Raw genomic sequence first — 24806 nt, 5'->3', positions numbered from 1 at the left:
CACTAGGCCGTAGGAGGTGCCAGTCTTGGTGCTCGGCTGTGCCAGTCTTGGTGCTCGGCTCAGGGAGCGCGGTCAGTGCCGCAGTTCAGGCCTGAGGAGCGGGGAGAAGAGCCGGTGTCTCTCCCTCCAGCTCACGGCTCGCGGGTCCACGCTCACTTGGGCCTTCGCCGGGAGCGCCCCAAGCTCGAACGCTCACTTGCCGCCACGCTGGGCGGGCCTACGCAGGTGGGACGCTCACGGGGTGGGCGGAGCGTTGCCTTGTGCTCGCGCTCCCGTGGGCCCAGCCGACCCTGGCGCCCCCCTCCCCCCACCACCCGGGGACTCGCGCGTCCGCTCCCTCGCTCGCCCGCCCGCCCGCCGCGCTCACACCCGGGGTACGCGCCGAGGGGAACCCCGAACCCGGGAGGCCAGGCAGCCAGAGCCCTCGAACGTACCACACCGCCGCCTCGACGGCGGGTACAGCGCGGCGCCTGGCGTTGACGGGCGCCGCCTCCTGGCCGCGGGGGCGGGAACGACCGCGGCAGAGGACCGGGCGCCACGCCGCACCGCCTCCTGGGGGCCGGAGGACGCAGCCACAGCCCACCCGCCAGGCCCGACGGCAGCCGCCTGAGCCGGCCGGAAAGCGCGAAAACGCGGGCTCTCGCAGCGTCCCCGGCCCATCCACCCCCTCGTCCCCCGCGGGCCCGGACGCCTCAGCTTCACCGCCCTCCCCCGCGCCGCCGCCCAAGACCCCGCTGACTCTGACTTGGCTTCTCAGTTCGCCGGTTGGGGCAGCGACCAACGGCCTTCCCACCGCGCCTGCTCAGCGCGCCGGAAGCGCTCCTCCGCTGGGGAAGACGGCGTAGGTGCGCGAGGGTGAGTGAGCAAGGGGTCCGCCTGGGGCTGAGGGAAGGGGCTTGCAGGGTGGCGGCGTAGGGGAGGGGAGCGCTTCTGCTCTTGAGTGCACGCAGGATGCGGGGAGCCCTACCACAGCCTCCCTCAGCAAGACAAGGAGCACTCGTTCCTGTCAGCTGGGAGAAGAAAAGTGTGGGCCCAGGGGCCCAGGAGGCCTCTAGGAAGACACCCTAAACCCAGGCCAGCTGCTTGGTGCTGCTGGCAGCCAATAGGGGTATCTTCATGGAGGGTGGGACGGAGGGGCCCTTCCGTTGCAGACCCCATCTTCCTTCCAGTCCTCAGTCCCAGGCACCAAGAGCCAGGTTCTATTATCCCATGATGGGCTGCTGTTTGGGTTAGAGAGAAGGAGGAGGCAGGGAGGGGGCTCTGTGGTGGGAGCTGACCCAGACCTGCCAGGAATCCACCAATCCGCCAGGGCCAGCCCCACCACTCGCTTGCGCTTGCGTTCCTGCACTTCTTTCATATACACTGCCTCCCCAGCCCCACACCCCTCCCACAAAATCCCACCGAGGAGGCTGAGACTGAGGTCAGGATTCTGGAACCAGAGGACCAGCTCTGCTCTTCCACTTACCTGATGGGTGAGCTCCAGCAACTCAGTTGTCTTTGAGCCTCATCTTTCTCACCTGTAAAAAAAAAAAAAGGAAGAAAAAAGAAAAGAAAGTCATTCTTTCCTCCTGGGACTGCCCCGAGAACTAGGAAAGATCCTGTATGTCGAAGGTCCCCTTGCTGCCAGCTCTTGGGCGGTGTTCGTGTCCTGCCCCTCATTTCATCCTCAGTTGGGGGACCCTGAACTGGTGAAAGTCACTTGGACAGTTGACCTGTGAGATCTCTCCCATCTCTGAGGTGTGAAGTCCCTTTGGTGCATGTGGGCCTGCTGTACCATAACATGCTTAGGCCCTTGGTTCCTTGTGGGGAGAGGGCAGTGGGTGCAGTGGCTTCCCTGGCTCTAAGGTAGTCACCTCCTTCATGAGCCCAGGGAGGCTGCCAGAGGAGGGAACCTGGGTATCAGAAGCAGGCACAGAGGGAACAATAGCCATCCTCCCCTCCCCACCATTGCAGCTGCCACGTCAGCACCAAGTCCAGGTTCTCAGAGCAGCTGCCCAGGAGCCTTCTTCATGAGGGCATCTGGCTGTGAGTGAGGAGCCTTGGAGTTGTCCTGCTCCATCCCCAACCCCCAGCAGGCCCTCTCATCCCACCCTCCTCTAGCTTCAGTGAGCATCAGGACCAACCTTGGCTCCCTCCCCAGCTGTCCTAGAGCCGCCCCACTGAGTCACTGCCTCCAGCTCCCTCCCTCCCCTTCTGCTGCCCACTGTCTGCCCACCCCCACCCACCAGCCAGGCCCCCTGTGAGCCCTAAGAGCTGGTTGGACCTGCTGGCAGGCACATGTACCCCTCCAGTGCTAAGAGAGACCTCAAGCCACAGGCCATAACTGACCCCAGCACCCCTGAGCGCAGGCAGACAGACTGATTCAGCAGCAGGGCCAGGCCTTGGTTTATTCACTGTACATAGAATGTATGCTGTAAGCTTTGCGAAGACAGAGACTGTGTTTTATCCACGTCTATACTTCTAGCACCTAGCACAGGGCCTGGAATAAATGTTGAGGGGTGCCTGAGACTGGTCGCACTACCCCTGTCCTCCTGAGGTTCCCCATTTATGAGCCAGGTGTAAACCAGAGTCGCAAATGGAGACAGATTCAGAGGCTCGGTCTGAAAGGGATGCAGAAGAGGCAAAGAGCTGCAGAATGCACAGCCCCAGGATGGCAAAGATACAGATAGAAATGGGGACAAACTGAGCCTAGTGGGGAGCACTGGGGGCTGAGCCTGGAGCCAGCCTGTGCCAATGACCACAGCAGGCTCTGTGGGCTGAGCTTGCAGGACTGAACAATGACTCATGGGGCCCATCTCTGTGGCTCTCCTGGCAGCAAAATCTACTCACAGCAGCCTTTTCCACTGAGATCATAAAATGGGGATAGGCCTCCCTCCCCTGCCCCTTCCTCAGCCTTCCCTCAGCTTTGCATTTCTTACCAACATGACTCAACCAAAAATGAAGTGGGAGCTCTGTGCCTCAAGGAGCCTAGTGATAAGAGATCCACAATCATTGCCCTCATTCCATCCCAAACCTTGCATACCCTTTTTAGTACTGCCCCAGACAGTTAAGTTGACAGATACCCTAAACCCTCCAGATCTCTCTCACCTCTGGCCTGAATAACTCCAGACTCCTTAGTGTGGTCTTCAAGACCTTCTAGAGGCATCACAGCCTTCCTGACCAGCTCTTACACAGGCCTGGAAAACTCATCTGATCACAAGTCTTGTCTCAAACTGTCTCCTGTACCTGGTATGCCCATGTCCATCTCGCCAGGTCAAAATCCTTCCTCCTTCAAGGCACTGGAGGCCACTTCTGCCATCCTGCCTAGTCAGGTGGTGACTTGCTTGCTCTCCTGTATCCCAGGTGCCTGCCTCCTCCCGGCTGTGCTCACCTGCTTTCTTACCCTCAGTCTGCTCATCTCTGACCAACCCTATTTGCCTGGAAGTCCCCCCTTTCTTTTACCCAGCTCCAGGCCCAGGAGCCCCTCTGCACCCCCCTCCCCTACACCATCAGTTGTCTGATGATGGGGATTTTATTTCTAAACCTTTCTAATCTCGTAATTTTTGAAGGATGTGGTGTCTGGACCACCTTCCTCTGGAGACCTGGTTAAGATTACAAATGGCTGGGCTCCCGTAGACCTGCTGAGTCAGAACCTTTGGGGTAGGCCCAGGAATCTGTGTTTGACAAGCTCCCAGTGATACTGAGGTCTGAGAATGGCTGCCTGCCCTCTTCAGCACAAGCACCTTCACATCCCTGGGCTGCTGGAGGAGCCTCCCAACAGGTCTTCCATTTCTAGCCTTTCCTCCTACCAACCCTTCCTCCACGTGGGGTTTCACACATCCTCCACCTGGCACCAGCTACATTCGAGCTCCCTAATGCGCATCACTGCCCACACTCCCCAGATCATAATTCTCCAGGCTGGCTTTCTGCCACCTCCAAAACTCAGTGGGGTTACCCCACCCAAGCCTTTGTGTCCCTGGCTGGTCTGTCCCCAGCACATCACCCACTGCTCCTTGCTTTTCACTATGTGTGCTCCAGATATCTTTTATTCACGCTGCTCTTCCCACCTAGAATGCACCCATGCAATTTTGCCCATGTTGTCAGAGCCCCTCCACACACACACACACTCATGCTCCTCCCAAAGCCCTCCCAGATTTCCTCAAGGCCTCATATGTTCCTTGGCTTGTAATGTGACACCAATGATGACAAACATAATCCCTTACCATGGGCCAGGCTGTGTACTAGGTTTTTCCATTTCATCAGCTAATCCAGACAGCAACCTTATGAAGTAAGTATGATTGTTACCTCATTTTAGAGATGAAGACACTGAGGCTCAGAGAGAATATGTGACATATCTAAGATAACATAGCCAGTGAGTGAGAGCTGGGACTAACCAGCTGGGCCTTAACACTGCCGACTATAAGCAGTGTGAGGGCAAAGCCTAAAAGTCACTCTTCCTTCTCTTCACACCTTCCCCAGGCGTGACACAGAAAAAATGTTGACTAAATTTGTAACCTTTGCAGTGTGTTGGGTCCTTCAGATCTGTAAAGATTACGCACAGGGTGGTGATTACCTAGGGCTAGGCAGAGGGTGAGGAGTGACGGCTGATGGTAGTTTCTTTTGGGGACAATGAAAACATTCTAAACTAAGGCTGTGGTGAGGGTTGCACAACTCTGTGAATATGTTAAAGACCACTGAACTGTACATTTTAAGTGGGTGAATTTTATGGTGTGTGTGTTAGGTGTCAATACAGATAGATACTTTTTTTTTTTTTTTTTTTAATTCTCCAGCACAGTGGAAATTGAATCTGGGTCTGCTGTTATCAGGGATTTCTGTCCCTAAATGTTTCTGGACCCCACAGTATCCAATTTGTGTCAGAAACACTCAAGGTAACCAGCTCCCTTGAGATTGTCCTCCCACCCGCCAGGTGCAGAACACTTCTGTTCATTTGTCCTACACCTCCCTCCAGGTGTTTAAGGAAGGCTTGTCCGGTCCCGGTGTGTGGTGGCTGCATCTTTGGGCACCTTGGCACCTGACCTCTGGGGTCTCTTTTCCTACAGGTTGTTCCCATTTTGTGGACTCCCAGTTCTGTGACCCTGTGCCCATACAGCAATCCCCCTGACGGCAGGCATCCTGTAAGGTGACATATTGGGAAGGAATAGGAGAAGAGGGAGGGAGGGCCATAGGGCCTAACAGTCCTTCCCAGGACCCCAGGACCCCCCTCCCCATTCTCTATCCAGGAAGCCCTGGGGCAGGGAGTTGGCAGTTTCCATCTCCCTCACCACCTGCCCTCTTGCCTCCTGCCCACACCCCAGAACCCCCAGACACATGGACACAGGACACGCATCCATCCAAGAGATGTTTAATGTATCTTAGGTTCAAAGTACAAAATACAGGGCAGGCGCTAACCCCAGGAAAGTCACCTGCCACCCAGTCAGCCCCTTACCACTGCAGCCAGACATCCCAGCCCCAGAGCAGTGGAGCAGTGGCCCTGGGATACCTGGCTCCTTTCCTGTTTGGGGAATAACAAGGTGACAATGTGGGTGGGAGCCCAGAGACCATCGTCTCCCCTCCTCATAAAACCCAGACCCAAGGATCTGAAAGGTCCAAACTTGGACACAGAGCAGCAGATCCCTCAGAGTAACCCTGGCTAAGAAGCAGCCCTCTTGTGAACCCTGGCCCAGCCCTGTGGCCATAGTCCTGGAAAAGGAGGAACTATTGCCCCAGTGACTGGCAGCAAAGGGAAGGAGATAAAGCAAGGAGTGGAGACAGATTCCCACTGCCCTAAACAAATTGATTATGGGTAGCTGACCCAACAGGGCAGCAAAGCCTGCTGCACCTCCCACCCCATACCCTCTGAGGACCAGCCCCTCGTGGAGCCTTCTGCCAGGGTCCTGTCCTTGCACTGGCGCTAGGGAGGAGATGGAGGGCAGGAAAGGCCAGTGTCAGCTGAGGAATGATGCCCTTGCTTTGGGGGCAAGAACATCTGCGTAGAGTCACCCCATGAGGACCCTCTGGGGAAGGGGCATCAACTACCTGCATCTCTGGGCCTTGCCCCTAGAAGCTCTGGACTGGGTCTTGAGCCAGGGTAAGGGCCTTACTGAAAGGGAAAGTGGCAGGAGTTAGAAGCAGGGAGGGTGGTGAAAAAGGTCCCTGTGAGGACCAGCCCAGGAGACCCTTCTGACCTGCCCCAAGGGAGCCCAGTTGCTACTTCAGTCCAGGCCCCTCTAGCCCCATGTCAGGTTGAGTGGGCTCCTCTGCCCATTGTGCAGGGAAGGTTTCCACAGGGGCTCGGCCCCCTGCTCCTCCTCGAGTCCCTGGGCTACAGCCGGCCACCTCTGTTGAACTGGATGCACCAGTGGGAGTTGGCGGTGCCTGGGCTGAGATGAGTGTGGTCCTCGTGTCCCATGAGGGGCTGCAGCTCCTGCTGCTGGGGGATGTCAGCGCTGCTCTCGCTGTGAGAGCGGCCAGCCTTGGCCAGGCTCGTGGGAAAGGCAAAGCTAGGGCGTAGATCAGAAGGCAGGTTGAGAGGGGCCTGGGGCTCTTCAGTGACCAGTGAGCGGGGAGGCAGGCGGGTCATAGGTGGGGCCTGGGTACAGGGCGGGGATGCCAGGCTCTCCAGGGACGAGATGCTTTGGTTCCAGCCTGTCTGCATGTCCACGGGCACAATCTTGGTGGTCTCTGAGGACACGTAGACTGCCAGGTCCCCCTGCCCACTCTTCCAGGGCAGCTCCTTCTCTGCACAGGTTGGGGAAGGGGGTATGATGCGTGGGCTTGGACACACCTCAAGGCTCCCTGGGGACAGAGTACACATGCACTCATTACCAATCCAGTGGAATCTTTCTCAAGTATAAGCACACTTTCAATAAATCAGTTCACTCCACAGTTGCCACATAACACCCACGTGTGCAGTTTTTTGATGCATGCCTTGCCGCATGGAAGTGCCACAGCTGGTTTTGCTCCCCATAGTATGCCCAGCACCTAGCACAGGGCTGGGCACATAGCAGTTGCTCAACAAATACCTATTGAACAAGTGAAAATAACTAAAGCAAGAGAAAGCGGGATCAAGGCAAGAAAAAACCCATCTACGATCAGCCCTCACCCAACTTGCAGTGCTAGTCTTAAACCACATCCTGCCAAGCCCCATCCCAGGGTGAGACAGCAGCGGAGTGAGGAAGATCTTGAGGCTTGGCCACTGGGCTCCTTGCCTGAGTTCCCACCACAGCCCTTTGGTGCGACAGAGTCCAGGAGTGTGAGCTCATGTGAACCTAACAACAGGCTAAAGCTGTGCCGGCGAGGGGGATGCCAGAGCACAGGGGACCTGAGAATCCCAGAACTGCTGGCAGCCAGCATGGAAGGCCTGCCCGCTGCATTACAGGAAGTCTGAGGTTCTGAAAGAGGAAACCTGGGAAAGAGCAGCCCTCTGGCCACCTACCACCCCTTGTTCTCCAAAGTCAAGCTCAATGCCTTGTGTATAATAGGTGCTCAGTATGTGTCTGCTCATTGATAAAGTCCTGAGCACTCCAAAACTCTTGACTGAGTATGTTATGAAATGTATTAATTCTGTGATTGAAAGTAAAACTACCTCTCTTGAAAGACTTGGGATGCTGGATTGAATTTTAACAACAACAAAAACTAAACGAAAAACTTCAGTGTTGGGCTTCCGTGGTGGCGCAGTGGTTAAGGATCCACCTGCCAATGCAGGGGACATGTGTTCGAGCCCTGGCCCGGGAAGATCCCACGTGCCACGGAGCAACTAAGCCCGTGCGCCACAACTACTGAGCCTGAGCTCTAGAGCCCGCGAGCCACAACTACTGAGCCCACGTGCCACAACTACTGAAGCCTATGCGCCTAGAGCCCGTGCTCCGCAACAAGAGAAGCCACGGCAATGAGAAGCCCGCGCACTGCAACGAAGAGTAGCCCCCGCTCACCACAACTAGAGAAAGCCTGTGCACAGCAACGAAGACCCAACACAGCCAAAAATTAATTAATTAATTAATTAATTAAAAAGAAAACTTCAGTGTTCACCTTTAGAGGATGCTGGGGAACTAACTGTTGGTATGAAAACTGATAAATAAAATGAAAAATTCAAGCATTTATCCATTCTTCCCTATGTGAACTGTACCTCAAAGTAACTAAGTAATTGATGAAGGGAAGTTTTTTTTATAGAAGAATTACTGTTAATCAATGCAGATGAAAAAAGAGACATAGACTATCACCACTGTGCAGCCCCTAATGAAATGCTGGATCTGGCAGTGATCACCAGTGGCTGCCAAGACTGTCTGATGAAAAGTTGACAGGGAACTTGATAATGGACGGATCAAGCCAACAACAGCTAAATCCAGTTATCAACGTTAACCTCACAAAAAGAGAGACACCCAGATGCTTCCTGGTGTGATGAATGCAATAGGAGGTACAGCATCACCACCTATGAAGTATGCTTACCAGATCTGATCTGGATTTAATTATTGGTTTAGAGGAAATATAAGGGTCAGTGAAACATATTAAATGATGCTTTGGGGATGCAATCAGCAAAATCCAGACAAGGAAAGACTGGGGGACAAAGAATCAGGTTATTTCAATAAATCCAGTGGAAGAAAAAAAGGTATTGGTGGGGGGAACCTATAAATCAGGGTTTTTCAGACTTGACATTATTGACAGGTTGGAAGAGATACTTTGTTGTAGGGGGGCTGTCCTGTGCATGGTAGGATGTTTACCAGCATCCCTGGCCTCTACCCACTCACTGCAGAGGTAGCCCTCCAGCTGTGACCACCCAAGATGTCTCCAGACAATCCCCTAGAGGGCAAAATCCCTCCACCACTACCCTCTTAAGAATCACCGCTGTAGATTAAAAGAGACTTATCAACAGATTTCATGGGTGGGTCTTGTCTGGATTTTTATTTGAACAAACCTACTGTAAAAAAATATTAAGATAATCAGGGAAACTTGAACACTGGATATCTGATAACAAAGATTTTGGATATGATAATGGTATCGTGGTTATATTTTTAAGAAGAATCTTTATCTTTTAGAGATACATGCTGAAGTATTTTTTGATAAAGTGATAATGATATTTGAGATTTGCTTCAAAAGAATCCTAGTGAGGGGTATGGATGAAATAAGATTGGTTAGGAGTAGATAATTATTGAAGCTGGCTGGTGGATAGATGGGAAGTTTATTTTACTATTCTGTCTATTGTATATTTTGAAATTTTCTATAATATGTTTTTTAAAAGACACCTAGGGTGCTTGAGCCAACTCAGGCTCCTCTCTCAGGTCAGGCTGCCACCCTCACCGGGTCTGTACCTGAGGGCTGGTGTGCTGAGCATGGGTCACAACAGAGCCTGGTGTTAGGTTTGCTTGTCACCTCGTGTTTCTTGCCAGAGAGTAAAGGGAGGCGGCACGGCAGTAAAAAGGCTTTGGGCTTTGAATCGGGTGGGTCAGTTTCAAATTCTGGTTCTGCTGGCTCTGGACAAGTCCCAAATTCCTTTGAGCTCAGTTTCCCCATCTTGGTTGTTGTGAGGATTGAATCAGATCATGTATGTCAGGTGTCTGACATAAAGGAGATGCCCAGTAAATGCTGGTTGGTGAATAAATGAGCGAATAGGAAGAGGTATTGTCTGGAGTAGGGCCATCAGTGAAGGGGGAGGAAACCAGCTGCACAGTTCCAGAGGGACGTAGGCGGGAGGAAGCCATTACCTGAAACTTTGCCCTCTTGGAGAACCTCACTGGTAGCCCGAGCCACAAAGATGATCCCTTCATCGTCCTCCTTCTCTGTCTCCGAACTGTCGCTGTCCTCCTCCTCCTCAGACTCTACGGTTAATATCACAGCAGCTGGAGAGGGACAAGAGCCGAGTGGGGTTGGCCACCAGCAGCTGCCTCTTGGTACCGCACAACCCCAAGCCGGACCCGCTGTCCACCCAGGTAGAGCCCGCAGTTGGCAGGGACACCTGCTTTGTCCTGTGGCTGTTACAGCACTGGCCTGTGGAGTTGGGTGTTTGAGAGGAAGGGAGGTGGGGCTGCAGAGCTGAAGGAGGCAACAGGGAAAGCCAAGTCCTCAGAGGAAACCATAAGGAGAGTCACACTTTCCAGCTCCCCCATCATCTCTCAGCCCCAGATCCCATCGTCAACTGGAAGCACAAACATCTGGAGGGCTGGAAGGCCCATCAGTGTGCAGCTCATCCAAACTCCTGGTTTTATAGACGGGGACACCAGGGTTCACCCATCCTTCAAGGCCCAGACCAAGCTCCCCCTTTTATGACACCTTCTCCAAGTCCTCAAGGCCTGTAACCTGTAGTTAGCTATCTGATGTCACAGATGTCTAATAACTGCTTAGATATGTTCAGCTTTGAAATCAAGTATGCCCATCTAGTCCCTGAGGGGAAGAGCCCCAGTTTATGGTATTGAATGCTGTACAGAGGAGGTCCTTCAGGCTTCTGGCTGATGGGCCCCTGCCCTTTCCCTCCCTATCCCATCCTCAACTCCACCCCACTCCCTGCTTGCCTGTGTCCTGGAAGCCCAGGTCTCGAGGAGGTTTCCCATTTGTAGCCTCCGTGTTAGCCATGCCATCCTTCTAAGGACCAAAAAACAAAAAACCCTAAGCCTCTGGCCCTGGCTCCAAACTCCAACCCTGTCGTCTGGTGGGGTCAACAGGACAGGTCTTCCTGATGCAGCAGGGAAGGGAATCTGTCAATCCCAATGGTTCTACCATCCCTTGACCCCACCCCCACCCCCACCCCCGCAAGTGTGGAGTCTGACATGCCCCAGCAAGGACACTCAGTACGTCAGCTTGGGCTGAATAAGGAGCTCATGGAGTCCCCCCAACGAGGAATCTGCCTTTCTCCTGCCCATTTCACCTCTGGTAGGTGGTCCTGCTGCCTCCCAGCATGTGACCACATGGACAAGAGGCTGATGTCCTTCTGAAGCCCTTGCCTTCCCCTTCTGGGGCTCCAGGAAGATGCAAAAGGGAACCCAAGCTGCTGCAGCCCCCAAGTCCCTGAGAATTATCCATCTAGGGGGGCCCCCTAGGCTGGATTCCAATACTTGGGAGCTCAAAACTGCGTGCCGTCAGCCTGCAGCTGCAGACAGGAGTCCCAGAGAAAGCACATGCCTTCTTGCGGCCGGCCTTGCGGGGTCGTGGCTTGCTCTTGGTGAAGCAGATGTTGTGCTTGGTGGACTTAAAGGACTCCAGCCGCCGCTTCATGTTCTGCTGGAAGACCTCCTTGTCCTGGCGCTCCTGCGCATCCTCAGAGATGAAGTGGCGGCTGCAGCTGGCTTTGTACTGACAATGACAGCCCCGCCCTGCCGTGAGGCTGGGTGTCCTGGCCTCCCACAGGGACCCCAGGCCACAGCCCCATGTTCACCATAGCTCCTGCTGGCCCACTGTTGCCAGAACTAGCCATGGATTGAAAAAACAAAACAAAAAATACAGTAGGGACCCAGCCAGACTCTATACTCTCTATATGCTCAGTTCACTGGGGGAAAACTTTCCTTTATCCCAGAACCTGTTTCCTCAAATTTGGCTTTCCGTATTCCCTACTGCCCTCTCCCAGTTCTCTCTGATCTGACGTGACAAGAGGCAGGGGACCCTGTGTCTTGTCCCTCAGGGCTACTGTGAGGCCAAGGGGGGCATTTCCTTCTTTGCACCTCTGTTTATCTGAGCCTGGTCCACATGCCTGGCCCATTTGCCTCCTTTTAACTACACAGGACTCTCTGTCCAGCTGGAACTCTCCAGCTAGCCAGTTCTCCAGCCACCACCGTGACTCCGCAGGCTGCACTTTGAACTTCCATGACTCCCTCTCTTGATACCTTCGACCCCCTCAGTCCCACGATACCTGAATTGGTGTCCAGTTCAGGACCACCCCCATCTCCTCTTTCCAACTCTTTCTCATAAAGACCAAGCCCACTACACACTCACTTAGACTGTCTCCACCTCTGCCCTTGACTGCCGAGAGGCCTTTTCATTACCTAGTGGTAACCCCCCAAAGTACTGCCCGCATGTTCCCAATCATTTGTCTTGCCTCGCATCCCCAGTCTGGTCCCTTTCCTTTGCCTCATATTTCATGCTTCCCTGAGCTGGATCTAAGAGCCCCCTTTAAGTCTCTTCCCAGCTGCCCTCTTCTACACGCTCACACAGAGGTGCCCCTCTCTCCTGGGCATGCGGGGGCCCAGCTCCTTCACAGGGCTTCTCACTCCCCAACCCAGGCCTCCGCTTTGCTTAGCTCACTCCCTGCCTCCAGCAGTTCCCTGCTCTGCTCCCTCCTCCCTCCCGGTCCTCCACTCCTGCATCTTCAATCCTTCCATCGACACTGGCCCCCCTCCCTCTGCTTTTAAGCATGCTCCTGCCCTTACCTCCTTGAAAAAGGCCTTTCCATTGATACCATTGCCTCGCTTTTGCTGCCAGACTTTTACACTTACATTCTGACACTTCCCCTAGTACCCATTCCTTGACTATCAGAGAAACAGCTCCATGTACATGTATAGCTGATTCACTTTGTTATAAAGCAGAAACTAACACACCATTATAAAGCAATTATACTCCAATAAAGATGTTAAAAAAAAAATAAAAGAAATGCAAACTAAAAAAAAAAATACAGCTCCAGGGGGGTTTGCCTGATTGCAACTTCAGTGTGCTGCTTTCTCCCTGGTCAGCAGTGCCATGGCCTCTGGTTAGGCAACATCTGTGCAACGTCCAGCCCTCCTTATGCCCCAGGCCTCCGAGACACCATCTGCTACTGCCCCTCCAAGGGCTCCTTCTCTCTCCTCCGCTGGCTCCCTGCTACTGTCCCTCCAAGGGCTCCTTCTCTCTCCTCCGCTGGCTCCCCTTCCTTTTCTTACATGTGCATTCCTCAGTGTTGTCCTTGGCCCCCCTCTCTCTCCTCTAAATGCCCTCCCCAGTGAAAGTGTCCTCTCTCAGCGCCAGCTAGCCCAGGGATACATCTGTGTTTCCCAAACATCAGCCATCAGACCAGCTACATGTGAATCCCCTCAGGGGACTTATTAAGAGCAGATTCCTCATCCCATGGCACACTACAGGATCAGACTCTCCAGGAGAAGCCAGGAATATGTATTCTAGCAAGCTCCCTGGGAGATTCTGATGTAGCCAGGCCAGGAGACCTCTGATACAGATTGCTTCCAAATCTTTATCTCCAGCCCGTATCTCTCTCCTAAACTATAATCTTATGTTTCTAACTGCATACTAGATACTTCTGTCTCTCTCTGATGATATTTCTGTGAAGAACATGAGGAATTATGGATGGTGTTCTGGCATAACTAAGTGGATTTAGAACTGGTTGAGTAACCATACCCAAAAAATTCTTGATCAAGGTCAGTCTGGAGGAAAGTCTTTAGTAGCATGCCACAGGGCTCTGTCCTCAGCTCTATCCTGTTCAACATTTGTATGTTGATTTTGATGACTACAAAGTTAACAGGCTTAGCAAATTTTCCTATGATGTGAATCTGAGGAGATATTTGGTGGCAGACATGGGATCCAAACAATGGAATGATGGGCTAAATCAAATAAGATGACATTTAACAGGGATAAGCACAATCTTAATCCAGTTTTTTTTTTTAATTGACTTCACAAGAACTGGTTGGACTGAACCATTGACCAATCTTACACACACACATCCACAGACAGTCAGTCATTATGTACTTCCTGATGTAATACAATAAGAAATACACAGCACACCTATCGAATGTTCCTGAATACAACCGGGCCTCCAGATTTAACTACCAAGAAATACAGTATGTAGAGGAACGTGTTAAACACCACCACTGGAATACAGTCAGAATCTGTAAAATGGAACATTCTCTGAGATAATGGATCCAGTTTCTTCAGTAAGTAAATAATGAGAAAAAAAGGAAGACAAAACTATCACCGATTTTTTAAAAAAAAATAGAGACATGTTTACTAAATGCAAACTGTGGACTTTATTTGGATCCTGACTTGAACAAACCAGCTGGAAAAAGGTATTTATTGACCACTGGCTGGATATTTGAGGTGAGAAGGAATCACTGTTATTTGTTGTAAGTGATAAGGGTACTATGGCTTTTTTTTTTAAAGAATTCTTGCCACCTAGAGATACATATGGAAATAGTTAGAGATGAGATGGTATCTGGAGTTTGCTGTAAGATAATAAAGTGTAGCTGGGGCGTAGTGGGGGACAGAATGTAACAGAATTGACCATGCATTGAAAATTATTGGAGGTGAGTGGTGGTTAAATGAGCTATTCTCTCTAGTTTTCTGAACGACAGAAATTTTCCGTAAGAAAAAAGTAAACAAAACCAAAAAACAAACAAACAAAAAACCCCACAGGTTGGATGCAACAGGGTTTAATAGTCATTAACTGAGGAAGACATGGTGGGTTGCCTGACTGTAAGGACAATATGGGGCCTCAGGGTGGTGAGCCAAAGCTGGAGGGATTCTGGGCTGTGGGAAGAGAATGGCAAGTTCCAGAACTAGAAAGGTGAACGAGCCCCTGTGCCAAACCCAGGCCACGGCAGTGAAAGCCCAGAGTCCTAACCACTAGACTACCAGAGAACTCCAAGAGCCCTCATTTCTAATGACTAAAGAAGACACACCAAGGACAGGAGCTGCTGGCCTGAGGGCAAGGAGGCCTGTGTGGGAGGAAGACGTTTTGAAACCTTTGCAGACTTACTCTGCAGAGCTGCAGAGAGTCAAATCAGGACCAGTGGGAGAAAATTAAAGGAAACCAATCTGTCTCAGCCGTAGAAACAGCCTTGACTGTTAAAGCTGCCAAGAATGGTAACAGCTGGCTTCTCATTTCAAAAAGGTTCAGGGTAATGGCTTGCTGCCCCCTTGTGGGGTTGCAACAGATTCCTTCCTGTATGGGTTGGGCCTTTCCGACCCCAAAGCTTCCTGACCTGCATTGGACTAAACTCACATTACCTAAAACAGATGTCTGCCTCCCCCAGGTTAAGGTGGTCCTGCAGGCGGCTTCCTCAGCACTCCTGTTCTGTGACCCCATCAAGCCCTCTGTATCTCCTGCTCTCCCCTTCCTGGCTGATCACACAGTTCTTTGTGCTCCTCTCCCTTCCGACCACCCAGGTCTAATCCACAGTGGTTCACTCCAGCTTCCCAACTGGCTCTCCCAGCCTCTCAACTCACCCCCTCCAGTTTGATCTGCCCTCTGCTACCAGAGAAGACATTCTTAAACAGCTCTTGTAACAGGCCAACCTTTCTCAAAAAAAAAACAAAAACAAAAAACTAAAGGTTATAACCAACAAGATGAAGCCCACACTCTTCAACTGGGCATCCATAGCTCTCCACAAGCGGGTGCCAGCTGCCTCTTGAGCCTTCCACTGTGGCCTCCCCAGACAATGCTCCCCCTCAGAACTCCGCCCTGCCTGTTCTCACCCTGTAGCGAGGTTTGTAAAGGCCTCCACAGAGCAGGTGGTGCATCACAGCATCCTCACGGTCCCGGCCGCTGCGTACTGTGTCAATCACCTGCAGATCCAGACATGCTCCACTGCCACTCTCCCTCCTGCAGGCGGGAGGAGACACGTGTGCTAGGGACGGGCCAGGAGGCACAGGCCAGGGGAAGGGCAGAAGCAAAGGTGCTCACAAATCTTCCCCAGAAGGGATTCAGAGAGAGGGCGCAATAGAGAGGAGCTTGAGGAAGGGGAAGGGGGCTCAAGGACTTACAGCAGGTTGGTGACAGAGGTCTCTGCCACAGAATTGCGGCTGGGCATAGAGGGCAGAGTGAGCCCGGTGGAGGACAAGACGTGGCCTCCCTGCAGGGGCCAAGTCAGAGGTCAAAATGGCAATCAGATGAAAGGTGGCCCAGACAATCAGAGGGTAATAAAAAGAATAACAATGGTTAACACACTTTGCTCTTTTGAAGTTCCAGGGACTGTGCTAGGCACTTTTTATACTGATTCTACAAAACTCTGACAGAGGTACTTTTACTCGTGCTTTCTTAACAGTTGAAGCTGAGGCTCCGAGAGGATAAGTGACTTACCCAAGGTCACAAGCGTGAGATGATAAGAACTGAACCACATCTCCTGACTCCAGAGTCCAGCTGTTTCCCACCTTCCTGTACTGCCTGCTAGACTCTACATGTCAGCATCAGGCCAGGCCCGTTCCTGCAGCTGCCACTTCACAAGACTATGGAGTCTGCTGGGAATTCCCAGCTCCCTGCTCAGGGCCTGCCTGCTTGTCACCGCTTCCTGCCTTGCCCTGCTGGCCACCTGCCCACCCACCATTGTCTGCCGGCCCACCTGGTCCACGAAGCTGATGGCATCCCGGATGTTGAGTCTGTAGTACACATCCCAAATCTGGTCCCGGATGCGGTAGGCTGACCGCCGCATCAACAGCTGACTCAGGTACTTCTTATCAAACTGCTCCCACCTACAGAGGATGCCAGGCCCGGTCCTGAGTGCCATCCCCAAGGCCTGGGCGGCTGGCCCTTCCTCAGACAGGGCAGGGGCACCGCCAGCGCTGGGCCTATGTCTCTTGGTGTGGGCATCAGTCAGGGAGAATCTTGAAGCTGGTCCCTGCCCTTATGGAACTGACAGTGTTGTAGGAAAGCCTGACATTAATGAAGTTATTACATATAACTGTAAAATTACAACCATGGTAAGAACTATAAAGGATAATTATAGAGTATGATTGGGATTTGTCCTAGTCAGGGAGGCCAGGGAAACCTCCCTAAGGACTTGATGCCTGTGGTAAGATCTGAAGGATGAATAGAGGTTAAGTAGGTGAGAGGGAGGCAAAGGAATGTTCTAGTAGAAAGAACAACATGTGCACAGGTCCCAGTGGCCAGGGCCGGGGGAGCATGGTGGGTTCTGAGTTTCTAAAACAGGGTTCATTTCATTGGCAGACAGATAGTCAAAGACACAGCTGAGCACAATGCGGCTGGTGTCTGGAGGTGCCAGACCATGCAGGGCAGAGCTGCGCAGGCCTCACTGGGGAGCCTTGTCTTATCCTGAGAGTACTGGGACACCAGTACTGCCAGTACTGCCCGAAGGGCTTCAGGAAGAAGTTGCCCAGCCTGAGCCTGACTGTGTCCCTCCTCAGAAGTGTGCACATCCCCCATGCTGCCCTGGCTGGTGAGGCTGCCGCTGCTGAAGGAGCCTCGGGGCAGCTCCCTCACCTGTCCCTCCAGTAGTGATAGCCATGGTGCCCCACAACGTCCTCCACTGCAGCCAGAATGTGGTCAAAAGTCTAGAAGGGGGGTGGGTAGGGGGACCGGATCAGGACTCTGCTCAAAATAGGAGAAGGGAGAGAGGGACAGGCGGAGGGATGGGGTTCTGGTACCCACGTGCTCATGCAGCTCCTGGTTCAGGGTAGGTTTGTGATGCTCACTCCTCTTCACCTTCAGCCACTTGACCAGTGGCTTGATGGTCAGGCCCTACGGACAGGCAGCCAGTGAGCCCTGCCCTGTCCAGTTCCCTGCTGCCTTTCCCTCCTCATAGTTAGGCTTCAGCTTCTGTATCCCCACCTCACTGCACTCAAGGTCTGGGAAGTCAGGCCCCCCTGCCTCCCACAAGAGGAAGAGGAGCCCCTCTCCCATAGGCTCTAAGCCTCCCCCAGGGCCTGCCAGACCCTCTCCCCATCCAGCCTCGTGGGCGCTCCCACCTGCACGATGACTGTGAAGAAGACCACCACAATAGTGGTGGCTACAAAGTAGTCCTTGGCAGGGATCTTGGTCCTGTCCAGGAGGATGACAAGAGCGAAGGCCACAGCCCCCCGCAGGCCCCCATAGGACATCACCACCTGGTCAATCTTGTCCAGAGGGACCAGCCGGAACTGATTCAACACCCACGTCTGCAGGACTACGCCTGCAGCAGGAGGGAGGCCAGTGGGAGCAGGGTGTTGGAGGGCACGCCTGCAGCAGGAGGGAGGCCAGTGGGAGCAGGGTGTTGGAGGGCACGCCTACAGCAAGAGGGAGGCCAGTGGGAGCAGGGTGTTGGAGGGCACGCCTGCAGCAGGAGGGAGGCCAGTAGGAGCAGGGTTTTGGAGGGCACGCCTGCAGCAGGAGGGAGGCCAGTGGGAGCAGGGTGTTGGAGGGCACGCCTGCAGCAGGAGTGGAGGGCACTGGGCATGGATGGCACCAAGTATCTGGGCTAAGGTCTGACAGGGTCTGGGAGGGGTGAGCAATAAGGGGAGGCTTAGAAATTGTTGACAAGGATGTGGACTCAGACTGGGAGATGAGCTGGGAGGGTGGGCAGGAAGGAGGGTGGGAAAGCAGAGGGTGCCGGCAATACCGAGGGCTCGGAAGAACAGGATGAAGAAGAGGGTGCCCAGCACCAGCCCAGAGTCCCAGGCCCACTTGGAAGAGTCCACGGCCGAGATGCCAAGCAGCATGAAGATGATGGTCTCAGCACAGCTGGCTAGAGTCTTCATTGTGTACTTGACAGCTGTGCGGGACTTATGGGAGATGTTGGCCTCCACGTACTTCTTACAGCCCAGGCCACACATAGTCACCCTGGGAGAGGAATGGAGAGTCAGGGCGAGTGAGGAGGGGCCACAGGAAGCACAGCCCTTGGGGTTTGAGCATGCACAGGAGAGGGTGTTGCCCATCACAGGATGTCAGATTCTCAGAGCCAAAGCCCAGGGAGGCATGGAGACCATCCAAGGGTAGGTAGTGGTGGTCCTGGGATAAAAGGGTCCGAATCTCCAGGCTTCCCTCTCGGTGCCTTCTGGAGGGGGAAGGTGGGAGAAACATGCTCTGACTAGCGCACTGTGTGAGGCACCTTTTAGAGTTCTGTGGCCACCAGAGCCAGTAGCACCAGGCCTCAAAGTCCACTTCCAGCTCAGCCTACACCCCAGAGAGCACTTTAAGCAGAGGAATTTTGGGTTCTGGGGTGCCCAGGACAGCCCTAGAGGCAGGTCCTGGAATGTTACCTGAGGCTTAGTATCTCCCCAGGGGAGTCTGAAGCTCCCACTCCCACAAGGGCTCAGGGAGACCTATGGACTCCTCCGGGTCCTGCTTCTGTCCATGTGAGGGCGACCATCTCCAGTGCCCCCTCCCAGCTGCCTGCCTGCAAGGCCCCCAGGACTCACGCAAGAATGGCGGAGAGCGAGGCCATTTCAGCAGTAAGGTAGGCTGCGTAGGCGAGGAGGAAGACCAGCAGAGGCTCGATGATGCGGACCCGCTTGGTGAAGCGTGTGGTCAGGGCCAGGAGGAAGGCAAAGACTAAGCCCACGGCTGCCCCGCCCAGACTGACCACAAACAAGGAGGCTGGGGGAGGAGTGGGTTGTCAGCATGACCCCTGGCCCGGACCCCACCAGGGCTGACAAGACTGCTGCCTGGCAGGGAGTGGAGGATGATGCCCACTGTGCATGCCCACTGTGCTCCCCAGGGGTCAGGGTCCCAGAGCTAGGATTCCAGGAAAGGCCCTCCTTCTCAGGTTCTCAGGGCCCTATTTCTCCATACATGAGGGAAGGGAATGAGGCAACCCGAGCAGCGTCCTCTGTCCTGACGCGGTGGGGGGCAGGGGCTCAGCAACCCAGGGGAGGCAGACCTCCAGTGCCCGCCAAGAGGGAGGAAATACTGACCGACTCCCTTCAGGTAGTCAGTGGCCTGCACGTTGGCAGAGCCCATCTCCACAAAAGAGTTGCAGACCTTGTACAGCACCTAAGCGAGAAGAGGAGCATCAGGAGCGGCGGGGGGAGGTGGCAGCCTGGACTGCGTGGAGACGGCGAGGCAGGGCCCGGGGAGGAGTGGGGCCTGGTCAGAGCATGGCAGCCTGGGGTCAAGGAACGGCAGCAAGCCGAGCGCTCTCACCACAGTAACTGCATCGTTGAGCAGGGACTCGCCGAAGACGATGATAAAGAGGGTCTCGTTGACGTGCACCTCCTCAAAGACAGCCAGCACGGCCACGGGGTCCACTGCTGAGATGAGGCTCCCGAACAGCAGGAAGTCCAGCAAGCCAGCCTGCACCCTAGGGGCTTTCGAGGGACAGATGAGGGACAGCAAGTGGTGAGGTACTGAATTGCCTACAGCAGTCCCTGTGACAAGCCCAGACTCCAGCCCCACTGTTAAAACAAGTAGCCCCAGAGAGGACCTGGGACGGTGAAGAGAACGTCGGCCTGCAGGTCAGGAGACCTTAGGTCTTGAGCCTAAGGCCTGCCTTTGCCACTTACCAGCTCTGTGATGTTGGCACTGTCATTGTCACATGACTCCTCATAGGCCATGCCTCCTCATGTGCCTGCCTAACAGTACTGCTGCAAAAATCACACAGGAGCTGGCTACGAGAGCTCTATGTAACCTGGAAAGCTAAGGTGGCACTGACAGCAAGAACGGCAGCAACAGTAATAATAACCACCAGCAGGTGGAAATCGGCTGCTGACTGGCTTTATTCGGGAGAAGAACGAAAGAGAGTGCTTTCTCCCACACCGGTGGTTCTCAGGCTAAGGAATTCGACACGTCTGAATTATCAACATTCAGGGTTGAATGGATTTGGGGGCCAGGGAATGAGGAAGAAGGGAGCAGGACAGGGCAGCCTGAAGGCAAAGAGCCTCAGGAAAACAGACCTCTCCTGCTCACTTTGGACCTGATACCGAATGAGTTTAAGGGCCTCTATTTCCTCATCCATTAAAGTGGGACAAATTATAACCCCAGCAAGGTTGCTATGAAGAGCCAGTGGGATGAGTAAAGAGAGAACACCCAGTGTAGTGTCTTGCATTCTGTGGATGTATAATATATATTTATTAAAAATAATAATAAAAACAGAAAACCACCCTGATGTGACCTGGGCAGAGCCCTCACAGGAAAGGTGAGCTGTGCCTCAGGGGAGCCAGGCTGGCAAGTGGCAGTATGGTATCAGGGCAGGAGGCAGCCAGAGTCCCAGCCTTGGCAGCCCACACACAGCTGGGAGCCAGGCCCCTACTCAGCTGTCATCTGCAGAAGCCCAGACTCATCTGGCAGGGACCTAAATGAAGGCTGAAGGCCCATCTGGAGCATTGCCTCACACTCCAGTTGGGAAGGACCTAAGATGGAGCTCTCAGGGCATGGCTGTCATCAACACAGGATCTTCAGAGCTGGAGGAGAAGGGAGTTGGGTGATGAGGCTGGCATAGCCTCCCGCTACCAGTCCAGGTCTTAAGGTCACTCACCCACAAGTCCAGCCTGCTGCAGGCCCCAGAGGGCAGCACCTGTCGTGAAGGCATTCCAGAGTGTGCCCACCACAGCGTAGGTGAGGATGGCGCCCAGGTTGTCAAAGAATAGCCGGCTAGGCATGAAATAGCCCGAGTCCAGCACGATAGGAGGCAACAGGAAGAGGAAGAAGGTGCCTGGCTCCAGCTGGTATTCAGCTTTCTTGGCCACAGCCAAGACAATGCCCCCCAGCACCAGTCCCAGCAAAATCAGCAGGCAGCTCTCAGGGACCAGAGACGTCACCTTCCGAGACAAGTGAAACACTACAATGCAAGAAGAGGGCAAGAGGTATCAGCTTATGGGATGCGCACGCGCGCGCACACACACACACACACACACACACACACACACACACAGTGGCCTATGACCTCCCAGTCTTAGAAGTTTATTCAAGGTCGAGACCCCTGACACTGGGACCAAGGAAGAAGAAACGTTCAGGACTGCTAGAATCTCCAGCCTCCAGGGCTTCAAATCCCCCACTGCAGCCGAAGTTGTCTGTTTCTTGGTGCTCCTGTCATGGTAACCTAGACCTTTGCTTACTTTTTCCACCTCTGGAAATGCCCCCTCCTCTCTACTCTCATCCTTGAAGGACCTCACCTTTCTCTGGTCTCCCTTATCCATTGCCATTATTTGAATCTCAGCAAATACTAGGTATATTTTTATGCATAACACAGCTGTAAAAATCAGGACCTCTGGAGTCAGCCTGCCTGGGTTTAAAGCCTAGCTCTTCCATTTACTAGTTCTGTGACCTTGGAGCAAATAACTTCACCTCTTTGACTTTCAGTTTTCCCATCAGTAAAATGGGGATAAAAACAGTAATGATCTCATAGGATTGTTGTGAGGTTTAAGTAAGGCAGTCTACTCAAAAGCACTTAGCCCAGTGGTTTACAGTAAGCACTCTATAAATGTTACCTATTATTATATTATTGTGCCCTTCCTCTAGAGCTAGACCATAATGCATAACATACCTCCTAGGAGCACTGTAGACCTCCTAGCCCAATGTGCTTTTCATTATATAGGCTCACTAAGGACTCAGTAGTTTAAAAAGCATTAAGTTTAGCAGTCAGAGATCCAGTTCTTCTTCTGGCTCCATTCCTTCCTAATTGTGTGATCTCAGGCAAATTATTTAATTTACCTGAATTTCAATTTCTTCTCCTGTAATATGGGAAAAGATACCCATCACACAGGGTGAGGATAAAATGATATAGTGTGAATTTTCCTAGCAGAATGTCAGACACATAATAGGATCTCAGCAAATGTTAATTCAATATGACTCTGGGAGAAAATAATGACAGATCTGTCCCTAGGAAAGAAGAGGAGGTTTTCTAGTGCTATTGCCACTCCTACCTTTGCCTCCTAATATAAACTGTTTTGGCTTTCCCTTGGGACCTGAGACCAGATGAGCACCTCTCCCCAGACAATCCCTAGAGTGGTGGGTAGTGAGGGAAGCCTCTGCGTTAGGCTGTGTGAGACCCAATGCCAAGACAGTGCCCTTTGGAAGCTGTACCCAGAGAGCCTAGGGCAGTGCCTGGCACATGGTGGGATCTACATAAATATTTGGTGAATAAAAGGAAAAAAAAAATCTCCTGGTAATGAAGCTGGGGGAAGTTATCTCTGAACATTCTACCCATCTCCCCTGCCCCCATTCCCAAGGATTTTGTTTTGTTTTGTTTTGTTTGATGAGAAAAAGGCTCTCTTCTACCTCCATAGGAGATGTCATCCAAGCTAGAAAAAGCACTATGATTTATGGGGGAAGCTACAGTCATTGCTGTAAACCCTAAATAAGACAGGAACTCTCCAACTGGCAGACTTCTCAGCAAACCCAATTCTTGGCTCCCAAATCTGAGGCTCCTCCCACCTTGCTCTCATTGCTGCCAGGCCCTAAGGTGAGCTCAGCCATAGCTCTTCCCACACTCATCCCTACCTTTGGTCCCCCTTTCCTCTCCTTCAGGGACTTTATTCCATCCTTATCTCCAGAGCATGTATTAATCCCAGTAAAAACCCTTCACAAAAGCTGTTCTCTGACAGCACTAGGCTCCCTGAGGGCATTTCAAGCCCCATTTTCCATTATTAATGGGCTGCCACAGCAGAGTGGAGAGTTCTTCTGTTCCTGCCCAGCCCCCACCCCCAGCTGTGTCCCTGGGGGGAGAAGGGGGCAAATCCTAGACTGTGTGATTCCTACATGAAGACTGTATTGGTGAGACTGGAGTACAGGCTGTGCCTGCATAGATGGGGAGTGAGTAGCAACGGCTCAGCTATAATTAGTCACCCCCACAGCAGAGCCTGCACAACAGGGAGAGGGAGGAGGGTCTGTGGTGGGAGGAGGGACCACTGGCTGCTCAGAAGTGGGGAGGAAGGGGCAGAGGCAAGGAAAAGCAGCTCTATTCAAGGAAAGGAGTCTGAAGCACAACCTTTATTGTGCAGACTGAAGGAGACTGGATGTATGAAAGCATCTAGTGCAGGCAGTGCAGAGTATAAAGCCCCAATAAATGGAAGTTTCTTATATCCTGAGGTGGGAAGAAGGTAGACCTGAATTGGGGCGGGGGGCACAGCTAGGCACAAGAAGGGGCACCTTTAGGGGAGCAGAGGGGGGATAGAGGAAAAGTGGCAGTTTAGTATCCCAAGAGAATGGACACTTGGCGGTGGCCTCCAGGGAAGGCTGCTTCCTCAGAACCAGGATGCCTGGGTTTGTAGGAGAACACCATCCCCTCAATGTCCCCACACGTCTTCACTGCTGACAGAAGCTTTTAGGAGGCTGGGGATTGGTGGAGGAGAGCCCAGATCAAAGAGCTTACTTCAAGGAGAAGAGAGGAAAGGGCAAAGGAATCTAGGGATGGGGCTGGAGAGAGCTGGGGCAGCCCTTTGAGAAGGCAAATCCTCAGGGCTCCCACTCGAGGAGAAGGGGAGGAGGGAGATCAACAAGAGGAGGCGCAGAAACAATGTGAGAGCCTGGATTTGTGGAATCGGAAGCTAGGTCGGGGCACTCTGCAAGAAGCCGGCCCGGATCTGGGGACTAGGGGTTGGGGGCGGGTCCAATGACGGCCGCCGGCCCTGGCGCACGCACACACGCACTCACCGATTTTAGCCAGGCTGGCCACCAGGATCCAGAGGGCTACCAGGTAGGGCGCCTCCACCTCGTGCCACTGCCAGCGGAAGAGCGCCAACCCTGGGGGAGGCTCACCCGGCGACCCCGGCTCCTGGGTGGGCTCTTCGGTTGCTCCCGCCCCCGCCAGGGGCAGCCAGAGCAGCGGCAGTGCGGCGCGCAGCATCCTGCCGCCTGCCTAGCAGCCCTCCCGGCACCGCACGGCCGCCGGCCCCGCGTCGCCGCCGCCGCCGCCGCCTACCGGCCGCCCCCGCGTCACAGGCACGTGGGGCCCGCTCCCCCCAATCCCGGCTCCGATACCCCCAAGCCAGGTCCGGACTCCGAGACCCTGCCCCGGGCGTCCGTGAGTGCGGACGCCTGCCCCTCCGCTCTAAACCAGTCCCGACTCTGGAAATTCCCCAGGGCAGCCCTTCCCCAAGTCCTGCAACCTATTCCTTAAAGCGCGCTCCCCCAAACTCTCCCAAAACCTCCCCCGACCCGGATTCAGAGCTGTGAGCGGCCACAGCCCTCCAGGGGCACCTCTGCATTCCACCAGCCGGTGGCGACGGTGGCGACGGCCAGCCGCTGGAGTGACCGGGGTCTGCGGGGGGGCGGGGTC

The 24806-nt window shown here is 53.6% G+C and overlaps 1 protein-coding gene across 2 annotated transcripts; it reads right to left on the bottom strand.

Moving 5' to 3' along the window:
* Nucleotides 1–5394: 5394 nt before the first annotated feature.
* SLC9A5 (solute carrier family 9 member A5) lies at nucleotides 5395–24374 on the bottom strand (the record flags this gene model as incomplete). Of its 2 annotated transcripts, XM_082677593.1 has the most annotated exons (16): nucleotides 5395–6774; nucleotides 9678–9812; nucleotides 10482–10551; nucleotides 11089–11259; nucleotides 15358–15484; nucleotides 15646–15734; nucleotides 16221–16350; nucleotides 17099–17169; nucleotides 17267–17356; nucleotides 17584–17786; nucleotides 18213–18433; nucleotides 19012–19189; nucleotides 19507–19585; nucleotides 19736–19899; nucleotides 21066–21368; nucleotides 24182–24374. In XM_082677593.1, the coding sequence occupies 16 exons, from the start codon at nucleotides 24372–24374 to the stop codon at nucleotides 6302–6304; spliced, it is 2697 nt and encodes an 898-aa protein (XP_082533719.1). In that variant the 3' UTR covers nucleotides 5395–6301. The 2 variants fall into 2 exon arrangements, with proteins under 2 accessions (XP_082533719.1, XP_082533720.1); XM_082677594.1 differs by lacking the exons at nucleotides 9678–9812; nucleotides 10482–10551; nucleotides 11089–11259 and having other exon boundaries at nucleotides 6408–6774.
* Nucleotides 24375–24806: the final 432 nt, after the last annotated feature.

Source organism: Grampus griseus, assembly GCF_964374135.1.
Source record: "Grampus griseus genome assembly, chromosome: 19".
Lineage (NCBI taxonomy): Eukaryota > Metazoa > Chordata > Mammalia > Artiodactyla > Delphinidae > Grampus > Grampus griseus.
The sequence above is the reverse complement of the archived record's forward strand: the minus strand, read 5'-3'. Positions and strand labels throughout refer to the sequence as shown.